At 35.5% G+C, this 11,748-nt stretch overlaps 1 protein-coding gene across 2 annotated transcripts; it reads left to right on the top strand.

Moving 5' to 3' along the window:
• Positions 1 to 1,264: 1,264 nt before the first annotated feature.
• Positions 1,265 to 11,366, top strand: LOC127879964 (mitochondrial tRNA-specific 2-thiouridylase 1-like). 2 transcript variants are annotated; one of them, XM_052427114.1, is made up of 7 exons: positions 1,265 to 1,440; positions 4,938 to 5,103; positions 6,511 to 6,695; positions 8,487 to 8,659; positions 8,855 to 8,975; positions 10,210 to 10,313; positions 10,883 to 11,366. In XM_052427114.1, the coding sequence occupies exons 1-7, from the start codon at positions 1,341 to 1,343 to the stop codon at positions 11,240 to 11,242; spliced, it is 1,209 nt and encodes a 402-aa protein (XP_052283074.1). In that variant the 5' UTR covers positions 1,265 to 1,340; the 3' UTR covers positions 11,243 to 11,366. The 2 variants fall into 2 exon arrangements, with proteins under 2 accessions (XP_052283074.1, XP_052283082.1); XM_052427122.1 differs by lacking the exon at positions 1,265 to 1,440 and adding an exon at positions 1,458 to 1,696.
• Positions 11,367 to 11,748: the final 382 nt, after the last annotated feature.

The following is an 11,748-nucleotide window of genomic DNA, read 5'->3' as shown; positions in this document are numbered from 1 at the left end:
AGACTTAGTGCGGCTGTCCACGTGTGGTTTCCAGGAAAGATCACTGGCAAGTGTCACGCCTAAGTACTTTCCTGTCTTGACTAAGGCCAGCTGGTGCCCGTGGATGCTGTAGTCTGCTTGAGTCGGGGTTCGCTTTCTTGTGATCCTCAGTACCTCACATTTGTCTGGGTTGAAGGACATCTTCCAAGTTGTTTCCCACTCCTGGAGGGCATTGAGGTCATTCTGCAGTATCTGTGCATCCTCTGGAGACTTAATCTTTCTGTACAGAAGACTGTCATCCGCGAATAGCCTTGTTGTGGATTGAACTTTGGAGGGCATGTCGTTGATGTACACCAGGAAGAACAAGGGTCCTAACACCGAGCCTTGAGGGACACCTGAAGTTACTGGTGGTGGTTTTGACTGTACGCCCTCGACCTGTACCTGTTGACTTCGGTTTGAGAGAAAGCTTTTAATCCAGGTGAGAACGTTTCCACTGATGCCGTAGTGCTTCAGTTTCACAGCAAGGTGTTCATGCGTAACCTTGTCGAACGCCTTGCTGAAGTCAAGTAAGATGGCGTCTATCTGCTCACCGTAGTCAAGAGCTGACGAGAGGTCCTGTAGGGTAAGGAGTAGTTGCGTCTCACATGACCGGCGCTTCCTGAACCCATGCTGTGCGTCTGACAATGTTCAGGTCTTCCATATGCTGCATTATCTGGCTGTGCATGATGTGCTCCATGATTTTGCAGCAGACAGAGGTTAGGGAGATAGGCCTGTAGTTGGCAGGTGTGCTTTTGTCGCCCTTCTTGAATATTGGAGCCACCAATGCTTGCTTCCAGTCATTAGGCATACAGGCTTTCTTCCAGATTGTTCCTCTCTATTTTTGTCTTGGAAGGGGGGGGGGGGAATGAGTTAAGCACTTGATTGGTGTGAAACACTTAGAGTTTTTGATAGAATAATTTTCCACAATGTTGTCTTCTTTAAAGTCTGAAAAAGTCTTAGGTGTAACTCTACGGTTTGATTGCCGGACCTCAACCACCTTATAGAAGATCAGTCTGTTGGCCTTCCTTCTCTCTTGGTGGGGTGGGATCTTCATACTTTTCAGCATATTTGTTCTGCATTTCAAATATTAAACAAACTTAAGCATTGTAAACGAAATGTTTTGTCTGTACAACTAAATATATTATCAGGTTTAAATACATGGCCCCAAATCAGTAAAACGAAGCTCATATGGTAGTACATTGTAACCTATGCTATGCATTTAATTTATTTTCTTGTGGTCAATTTTTCAACCGGTGATTATGTAAACAAAAGCATGTCGGAAACGATTTTACGGCTTTCACTTAATACTTTAGATTTTAGAAATGAAGCTTACACACATTGTTAATCAAATAAAAAAGGTTGTTTGCGGCATTTCTGGTGGAGTTGACAGTGCTGTTTCTGCTCTTGTTTTGAAAGACAAAGGTATCGATTTTGCGGTCGTCAAATAAGTCCATGGAATGTGGCATAAATTATAAATGGTTCCATTTAGTCTTTTCAGAGCTTGCAACCATGACTAAAAATGTCGCTCTTTATATTTTATGAATATGCACTACATTTAATTATGGGGAAATTCCAAATTGCAAAGTACTGCCAAGATATGACAGTGGAAAGGAAGCACCATAAAACTACCTGACTTCAGAACTGACTAAAATTTCAAGGGACGTGTTCACTGATTTAAGTATGTTTTGAAGTTTGTGAGTTAATGCTTTAAATGTGTAAGCAATTAGACTAAAGAGCTCCAATATAAAACAAGAATGAAATTAAATGAAGAAAAAAAAAAGTGAACCACACCTTGGATGAAAACACTGAATTTATATTAAAGGCTAGCAGTAGCACCAAAATCACTTTGCCAACTATGCTGATGTTTATTAACCAGGTTTTCCGAAGGAAAAAACTGGTTATTAGATTGGCGAATGCGGGCGGGCTGGCTGGCTGGCGGGCTGGCTGGCTGGCTGGCGGGCTGGCGGAATAAGCTTGTCCGGGCCATAACTATGTCGTTCATTGTCAGATTTTAAAATCATTTGGCACATTTGTTCACCATCATTGGACGGTGTGTCGCGCGAAATAATTACGTCGATATCTCCAAGGTCAAGGTCACACTTTGAGTTCAAAGGTCAAAAATGGCCATAAATGAGCTTGTCCGAGCCATAACTATGTCGTTCATCGTCAGATTTTAAAATCATTTGGCACATTTGTTCACCATCATTGGACGGTGTGTCGCGCGAAATAATTACGTCGATATCTCCAAGGTCAAGGTCACACTTTGAGTTCAAAGGTCAAAAATGGCCATAAATGAGCTTGTCCTGGCCATAACTATGTCATTCATTGTGAGATTTTAAAATCATTTGGCACATTTGTTCACCATCATGGGACGGTGTGTCCCATGAAAGAATCACGTCAATATCTCCAATGTCAAGGTCGCCACGACTAAAAATAGATTTAAAAAAAAAAAAACTTACAAAGGGGGTTAATTTTTTTTGGTCATTTCAAAAGTTCAGTTTGAGTTTTCTCCCTTTATCAGATTTTTTTTTCACAATGAAAACCTGGTTTTGTGACAATTTTGTCCCTTGTTTTATATTTTATATTAGCAATTAACTTAATTTCATAAAATATTACCAAAACAACACTACAGAACCCTCCAAATTATTCAATCATTAAGCGTCTGATTGATTTATAGGAGGTTTTTGTGTGACGTCACTAGAGGGGTTTTCCGTTACTAAAAATAGAATTTATTATATAGATTGGCCGTCAACTTCTCGATCGCGGCCAATTACATTGTATCACAGTCAAGGTTGTCAGAAGACTTAATACTTACAATTTCACAAAACAAAACTATAAATACTCGTATTCTTTTTTAAGTAAGACTTTAATAAATGATATTTCAAAAATTATAAAACATACAATAATTTGAATATAATTATAAGTGGTGTGGATGCGATAGTGTTATTTTTCATCAGAGATTGAAATTTAGTGGAAGGGGTGTATTGAATCAGTTATAAAACAAAGCCCTTGAATAGCTTAATACATTTTAATCTTGAATTGTAGTTTTAATTTTCTTTTACATTGAATGAATTTTCATTTTGTTTACATTGAATGAAAATATTTATAAATTTAAGCATTCCAATTAAAAAAACACCTGAATATGGTGCAAATTGAACTGTCTTTGCATGTACACGTATATTGAAAACTCTTCTCTAGTGATAATGAGCGATACAAATCAAGCATTTTATGATACCATAAATCTACACATTTAATTTATTTTACGCAAGTATTTTATATCCGTATAATGACCAAACGCAATTGCTTGTTTTCATGATGATGTTTCAAACACTGCAGTAACGCAGGATCTTTACACATTATAGCAGAGTTTACATTAGCAGGTACCCGTTAAATACGTTAATTGTGTAGCAGTAAATTTGTAAAATATTTTAAATGTATAGTTATTAAACACTTTATTGTTATGTTTAAACTCGCTAATATATATACTTAATAGTTCCTAGCTGTATTAAAATTCATTTAGAACAAATGTCTATTTTCAAATATTTTATTAAAGCAACTGTTAAGTTTTTGACTTAATATGCCAAGAGATGACATGGAGGTATCATAAATTGTGTTTAATGACCGGACACATGTGGTTTATTCAGAGACCCCATACAGAGTCATACAAGTATAGGTCCCTGGGTTTATTACACACTGTTTTCATAGTAATTGTCTGGACAGTATCCGATCATATCAAGATAATCGATTTGTGATAAACAAAGGGGCAATTAAACACTGGATTAAAAATGCTGAAACAAAGAGTGTCAAATCTGGTTTGAACAATTAAATAAAACATTTACATGTATCAAGAGGATTTAGTTAATCTGTAAAAAGGCAAGTTTTTACAGACAAATAGGTTCAAAACAGTTTCTATATGTTGATTACATAAATTCAATCAATTTGTTGTTTGTTTCCTTCATTATTTGTGTTCGTTCATTGGATTCACTTTAATCTGAAAGAATTTCAAGTTCTGAGTATTTTTTGGTCTTTAAAATGGTCGCGAATATGATTGTAACCTTATCACGATGCGGTTCATCACATGCAAACAATAGCAGAATGGCCGCAGTTTTGACGGCCAAAATTTGAGCATGCGCAAACGTGACGTCATTATCGGAATCCCCAAAACCTCCTATTATTATTTATTTATTTATTTATTGGAAAACAAAAAATGTGATTTTAGTACGATTTTATGTCATTAGTGTTATTTGGCTCACTGATGACCAATGGTAAACAAGTCCCTTTAAATATGCAGCATTTGGAGGGTAGTTAAAGGATCTTTTGGGATAAGGTTTTATAGTTCTGAATGGACCTGTTCGCTGAATCTGGACATGTATTCAAAGTCTACCAGAGTTGCAAAATAATGATGTCATGCTAAAAATCAATAATTGCAGAGTGCAAGATCAGGCTCCGTTTCATTTTAATGCCCTACCTTTACAAAATTGTTCTACCTTTTTTCTTCCTTTTTCACGTGTCAATGTTTGCGTGAATACAGATATACCCAAAATATTTTTATAAGCTTTTGATGATTTCATAGATTGATGAGAAAAAATGCGTGAAATATAAGCTAAACAGCTAACCTACTAAAAGTACATAAGTACTTGAGTGGAAACAGCACACTTAAGTCACTTTCAATATTAAAAGTTTACCATCCAATGATTTTCACTGAAGAGGTTACCCTGCCCCTTTCCTCATATGTACTAACATTACATGATAAAATTAGTTCATTCTAGCAAAATAGCTTTGAGTGAAAAACTTAATTTCCTTCATAACAACTGATATCATGTTTACTTTCAGCTTTCATAAAATTATTTTTAGTAGATATCGGCTTTAATGAATGAATAATAGATTACAATTTCTCGTTAATATATTCATTTGTGTAGGCTATGATGTCCATGGCTTGTTTATGAAGAACTGGGACGCGGTGAATGAGCATGGTATATGCACGTCAGATATTGACAGGGAAGATGCAAAGTTTGTCTGTGACCGCCTGAATATACCCTTCCATGAAGTTAACTTTGTAAAGGAATACTGGAATGATGTTTTCATGTAAGCTTACAATTCAATTTTGACTGTTAAACTTTGAGCTGCCTCTCATTCTCATCTATTTTAAATTGAATTAATCTTTAAGAAGGTATGCTATTTTCAGTATTCTGTATATACATGTATAGAGAAAGATTTAGAGGGAAATAGTGCTGCCCACTGCTCATTTTAGCTCCCACCCCTCTGCCCATCTGGATTTGTCAACAAAATAATCTTGGAAATCTGTTTAATTGTAATGTCATTGTGACCTATATACAATTAAAAATGCAAAGCCTATGCTTCAATTACAAGTGTTGGACTAAGAAACTCTTAGGATAAGGCAATTTAAAAAAAATGTCACCAGTCAGGACTGGCTTTCCACCTTTTGAGCACCACCCAGTACCTTGTGCGATCCTAGATCTTTCTTAATATAATATATATATATATAAAGGAATAGTAAGATACCACTGCTTTCAAAGAAAACAAATATTATTATTAGCATCTTTGCTTTACCTGACTCTTAAAGGGGCCTTTTCACAGATTTTGGCATATTTTGAAGTTTGTCATTAAATGATTTATATTGGTAAATGTTAACATTGGATCTTAAAAGCTCCAGTAAAAAATAAAGCATAAAATTAAAACAAGGAAAAAAAGTAGCCGGTATCAGGGCTCGAACCAGTGACCCCTGGAGTTAGTCTAAAGTAAAAATGTGCTAGCCCTCTAGGCTATTCCGCGGAGTATACACAGAATAAGTATTTTATACCTAATATAAGCAATCTTCGTAGTTTCATAAATTTAAGCGACAACAACAGAACTCTCCAAATTATTAAATCGTTCGTGTTGCAACGCTTTATAATTTTTAGGTTTTCAAAACGTCAAAAGATACATATAATGGCTATATTGGACTATGGTAAATGTTCAGTAATACTGTTTCCTCACAAATATCATAACTAGAACGAAAATTTGCGAATCTGAAAAAACTTGTTTCAATTTTGTCAATTTACCGAACTGTGAAAAGATCCCTTTAAAGCGTATAGATAGATTTTGAGTTTTTTATTCTCCATGATACATGATTTTGCATGATAATATGCCTTAAAAGGTTAAATTATTGGTATAATACATTAACCTCAAATTTTGCTGTTAAGAATTAAAGTTTATTGTCATTTTTTTGTAAAAACCCTTTACCACTTAGATACGTATTTTTACGCATTTGTAGTCCCTTAAAAAGTTAATTAAATTTATTAATTTTATTTAATTAAATACCTTTCTTAATAAATTCAAGTTTTAGAGGCTTCATTTCCAACCCTTAGTAACTGATGAGCAGCAAACAGCATAAAACCTGCACAGCTGTTCTGGTTTTATGCTGGTTGCATTTTCATATCTTATGAAGGGTTAATTCATGTTTACTCAGATTTGTGGTTGTTTCTTTCTCAGATTATTCCTTCAAGATTTGATGCGAGGCAAAACACCAAATCCTGATGTGCTGTGTAACAAGTTCATCAAGTTTGATGCTTTCTTCAAGTATGCTACTGAAACGCTGGGTGCTGATGCTATAGCAACTGGTCACTATGCACAAACCAGCGCTGGATATGACCTGGATAATATTGATCCAAAACTTGGTTGGTATGCTAACAAACGATCATATAACTGCCCCGGCGAAATGAAGGCCAAATGACCATGGTATACCATGGTAGACCATGGCTAAACCATGGTTGACCATGGTCATATGACCATGTTTTGTTAAATGGCACCACAGTCTTTGACCATGGTCATCATGACCATGGTTGACCGTGGCTAAATACCATGGTTGACCATGGTCAAATAACATAGTCACAGACCTTAGTCATATGGCCTTCCTTTTGTAAAACAGCACCACAGGCTTAAGTGGTCATGGTTTTGACAGAAAAAGGCTGATGATAACTGCTGAAATTTCTGCAGGAATTTCCTAAAGAATTCCAGGAAAAAGGTCAGGCTTTATAGTTCTGTTTTTTATTTACCAAAACTAGAAATAAAAGGCAGTTTGACATTAATAATTAACTTTTTGGCATTTAACACTTGTGTAGAAAGGCTCTTACTTTAAGAGAATATTATGTGTCCAGGGCCATTGAATAACTGAAAGAACTTAAAGATAAAATTCAACATTGTAATAAAATCATTTGAATTGCTGACACTTCATCGACATATTGGCGAACAGTTAATGAGTATGAAATGATTGGTTATGCTTCTGATTATGTTGATGACAAAAACATTCATAAAGCAGAGGAAAAAGTGATACAATGTAGCAAAAATTGGGAAACATAGGTGAACACAGTGCCAAAGAAGTTAAAATGGAACCAATGGCTGATCAGTTTAGCCGGTAATTTATTAAAGACTTACATTTCCAAATATAACATAAACCATGTGTCTTCATTCAGCTTGCCCATTTCAACTTCCTGTGCACACAATATTCTTCCTTTGTAAAAACAGCAATGACCATGTCCAACCATGGTCTGTCTTTTGTCACCATTGCCGACCATGGTTGACCATGGTCACCATTGCCGACCATGGTCCATTTTTGTGTGTGACCATGTCCAACCATGGTCTGTCTTTTGTCACCATTGCCAACCATGGTTGACCATGGTCACCATATCCGACCATGGTCCATGTTTTTTGTGTCCATGGTCAACCATGTTCCTGATCATGTTCCACCACGGTTTTTGATGGCTGACAATCAAATACCATGGTCAACCATCAAAAACCATGGTGACCATGGTCTACCATGGTCATCGTTTCGCCTGGGTGACTGGACTGATATGAGTCGCGTACTGAGAAAACTGGGCATAATGCATGTGCGTAAAGTGTCATCCCAGATTAGCATGTGCAGTCTGCACAGATCAATCAGGGACAACACGTTCCGCCGTTATTGGATTTTTGCTAAGAAGAGACTTCATTTAAGCGGAAAGTGTTGTCCCTGATTAGCCAGTGCAGATTGCACAGGCTATTCTGGGACGACACTTTAAGCACATGCATTATGCCCAGTTTTCTTAGAACACGACACAATTGAAAATACATTTGAAAATTGCAAAAAATCAAAATAAAACAAAACAAATGAGCTGGTCTCTGGGAACACCGGTCTTAAAGCAACTGCATTTAGTTTCAAACCAGATTACCTTATGCAGTCGGGCTCAGGCTGTTAAAATTAGTGGCGACCCTTTCTGTTTTTATGGACATTGTCTTTTAAAGGAAGTCTCTTCTTAAAGAAAATCCAGGAAAGTTTACTCATTAATTAGCCTGTAAAGGACTGCACATGCTAATTGAAGCAACACTTAATGGAATTGCATTATTCCCAAATTTTCCCCAGAGAACGGCTTATAAATTAGTGACTGTCAAAGGAAGAGCACATTTAGATTAATCCAGTCAAATATCTGCAGGCGTGGATATGCTCAAGGCAGTGGACCAGTCAAAGTGCCAGACTCTATTCTTGTCTCAAATTTCCCAGCATGCTTTGAGGAAGGCATTATTTCCTATTGGTGGAATGATGAAATCAGAGGTGAAAAAGATTGCTAGATCTGCTGGCCTTGACAGAATAGCAGACAGACGTGAGGTAGATGATGTTGTTCAATGTCTTTGACATATTCTGAACTTAATAGACATTGTGATTGTCTTTTTTTCCAAGTATTTCATTTTCTTGGCAACATTACATATTGTTTTGTTGTGCCATCTAAGTTAAAAATAGAAACATAAAATATTTTCAGGAATTGGGATTTAGTTATCATATATTATTGTTCTATTGTTTCAGAGTATGGGAATTTGTTTTATAGGTAAAAGAAAATTTCAAGAATTTATTGATGAATATGTTGATGCACAAAAAGGCAACTTTGTGAACATGGAAACTGGAGAGATTTTGGGTGAACATAAAGGTAATCCATAAAAGCACTGTGACAAACAGATTTGCATTTAAACATATTGGGATAAAATATAGAGGTTTGCAAGTTCTGTAACTGTCTAAGATTATTCATAAAACCTACGCAAACCTTTTGAAGTCTAGCTTAGCGGACTCAATAAATCACAATTTTCAATAATTAATGGAAACAGTGTTATTTAAATATGTAAATGGCTATAGTTAAAACTTGGTCAGAACATTTTGTTCTAAAGATATCTTGGATGAGTTCGAAAGTAGTAACGATCTGTTGAACAACATGGCTGCCAGGGGGCGGGGCATTTTTCCTTATATTGCTTTAGTAAAACCTTGTTAACACTCTAGAGGCAACATTTATTGTTCGATCATCATGAAACTTGGTCAGAAGATATGTCCCAACAATATCTTGGACGAGTGATAGGTGGCCATAGTAAAAACTTGTTTGCAAATTTCTGTTATTTGTCATAAAAATATTATCTAGTTTAATAATGTTTCACATTGCAATAATTAAGAAAATAAATGTGTACCATGATGCAAAATTGATTATGTGGAATTCAGATAATTTGCAAATTTTTGCACAAAAAAAGATAGAAAATTGATTGGAATTAAGAGTTATTAACTTGTTTATTTGAGAACATGACTGAATGGAAATTTATTAATAAGTCCCAAAAATTACTATATAGAAACAAAATTATGTGAAAATTGAACTTTCCCTAGTACATATTTGAAAAGAACAACAGGCATATGTTAAAATACCATTTTAAGGAACTTGAATGCTCAATTTGCATTACTTTTGTTTTAGAATCATTATTTTGGCATCAAAAAGTACATTTTTAATTAAAATGACAATTATATTTGTTTAAAAAATAAACTATTATATTTTTTGGTTGCTTGTACTTGTACATTCATTTTGTTCCTTCAATTATGCAACTCTTTGATCCATTTTTTTATCATTCTTAAATGTCATTACAGTTTTACCCCTTTTTCACAGCTTGACTTCATTATTTTTTAACGAACCCATGTGCCAGTAGGCTGGCTTTTAATATTTTCATACGATAACATGTAGTATGAAAATATTACAAGCCAGCCTATTGGTACATGGTTAAAAAATAGCCAATGGACGTTGTAAAGGAATCTGGCTTTTTGCATTAATACTATAATTGTTATGACTGTACACCGGTATTTGTATTTACTTTGTTAAGCACATTTAATTAACTAATCTTAACTGGTTCCAGGTGTCCATGCCTACACGCTGGGACAGAAGGCTCTCATTGGAGGGCTCGGAGGGGAACCCATGTTCATAGCTGACAAAAACATGCAGACTAATGAAATACTTGTGGTAAGTATTTGTGTCTCGAATAAATAAAGGTCAAATAATATTGTCTAAAATGCTTGTTACTTAAATAAAATAATATGAGTGATGAATATCTGTGCATAATTATGGCAATAGTTATGCAAGAATTTTCAATACTGTTGTTTAATTTTTAATAACGTTGTTTAATTTTCAATAGTTTTCTTTAATTAGTATTTGTTTGTACAAGGTTATTTATAAATAATGTAATAATGAATAATGTTCAACATTATTGGAAACCACACTTTTTACACTGCAATATCTCGCCCATAACTCATTGTTTAAGTCTTGGTCAAAGTAGGACGTGCTTCTTAATTTTAATGCATTGCAATTTATATTTATGTGTACAAAAGTTCATTTTGGAAGGAATATGAATATTTGCCATGTTAACCTGTGCCTGCCTTTATTAGCTTATTGGAGCAAAAAGTGTTTAGTTTAATGTGTGTTGATATCAACATGATGGCATTGCCTAAAACATGCATAGTTATTGTTCTTCTCATATTGAACACACATAAAGTATATTGTTTGTCATAGAAATTCATGATTACTCATTGCAGGTACCAGGGACAGATCATCCGGCACTGTTCGTACAGACAGTTTTCACAGAAGAATTACACTGGATAAACAAGCCTCCTCGACAGTTGCTCACCGAGAAGATGTACGACTGTGAATTTAAGTATCAGCATGTAACACTTAAGGGTAGGAAAGTGCATTGCACTTTGACGTTAAGTGGGGGTAACTCTGTGATTATATCCCTTGATGAACCAAAGAGGGCCGTAGCTCCCGGGCAGTTTGCAGTGTTTTACGATGGTGAAGTGTGTTTGGGTGGTGGCAAAATACGTAAAACAGGACCTAGTATGTATACGTTGGGCGAGAGAAACAAACTAACACAGTATTTAGATAGTGTAACATCCTGAGACATTCTTTTATACCGGACTTAATGGTCTTGATACCAAGGTTGTTTTAGCATCGTGGTGATTGCAGAGAATAAACAATTGTGTGTTATTAATGATACAAATAATAAATAAATATTCACTTGTACCTTTTGAAATTTGTGGTTATGCTGCCTTGGCCATTTTCTGATGCTGAGAGCAATATACAACAGAATAAGTTGTCCTTATGTTTTTATACCCCCACAAATGAAGTTTAGGGGGGTATATAGGAGTGAGCTTGTCTGTCGGTCTGTCTGTCGGTCCGTATTAAGTGTCCGCTCTCTAATTCAAGTTGTTTTCATCCGATCTTCACCAATCTTGGTCAGGTGTTGTATCTAGATGAAGTCTAGGCCAAGTTCGAATATGGGTCATGCCGGGTCCAAAACTAGGTCACAGGGTTTGTTAGTGTGTTTTAAACATTGAGCATGGTGTCCGCTGTCTAATTAAAGTAGTTTTCATCCAAGGTTCACCAAACTTGGTCAGAAGTTGTA

The sequence above is a fragment of the Dreissena polymorpha genome, chromosome 1, assembly GCF_020536995.1.
Source record: "Dreissena polymorpha isolate Duluth1 chromosome 1, UMN_Dpol_1.0, whole genome shotgun sequence".
NCBI lineage: Eukaryota > Metazoa > Mollusca > Bivalvia > Myida > Dreissenidae > Dreissena > Dreissena polymorpha.
The sequence above is the reverse complement of the archived record's forward strand: the minus strand, read 5'-3'. Positions and strand labels throughout refer to the sequence as shown.

Bases quoted from the DNA above. Each gene is read 5' to 3' on its own strand.
- LOC127879964 (XM_052427114.1), top strand. From the start codon at position 1,341: ATGAAGCTTACACACATTGTTAATCAAATAAAAAAGGTTGTTTGCGGC. The intron at 8,660-8,854 runs GTAGATGATGTT...CTATTGTTTCAG, and splicing joins GAATAGCAGACAGACGTGAG to AGTATGGGAATTTGTTTTAT. The intron at 10,314-10,882 runs GTAAGTATTTGT...TACTCATTGCAG, and splicing joins AGACTAATGAAATACTTGTG to GTACCAGGGACAGATCATCC.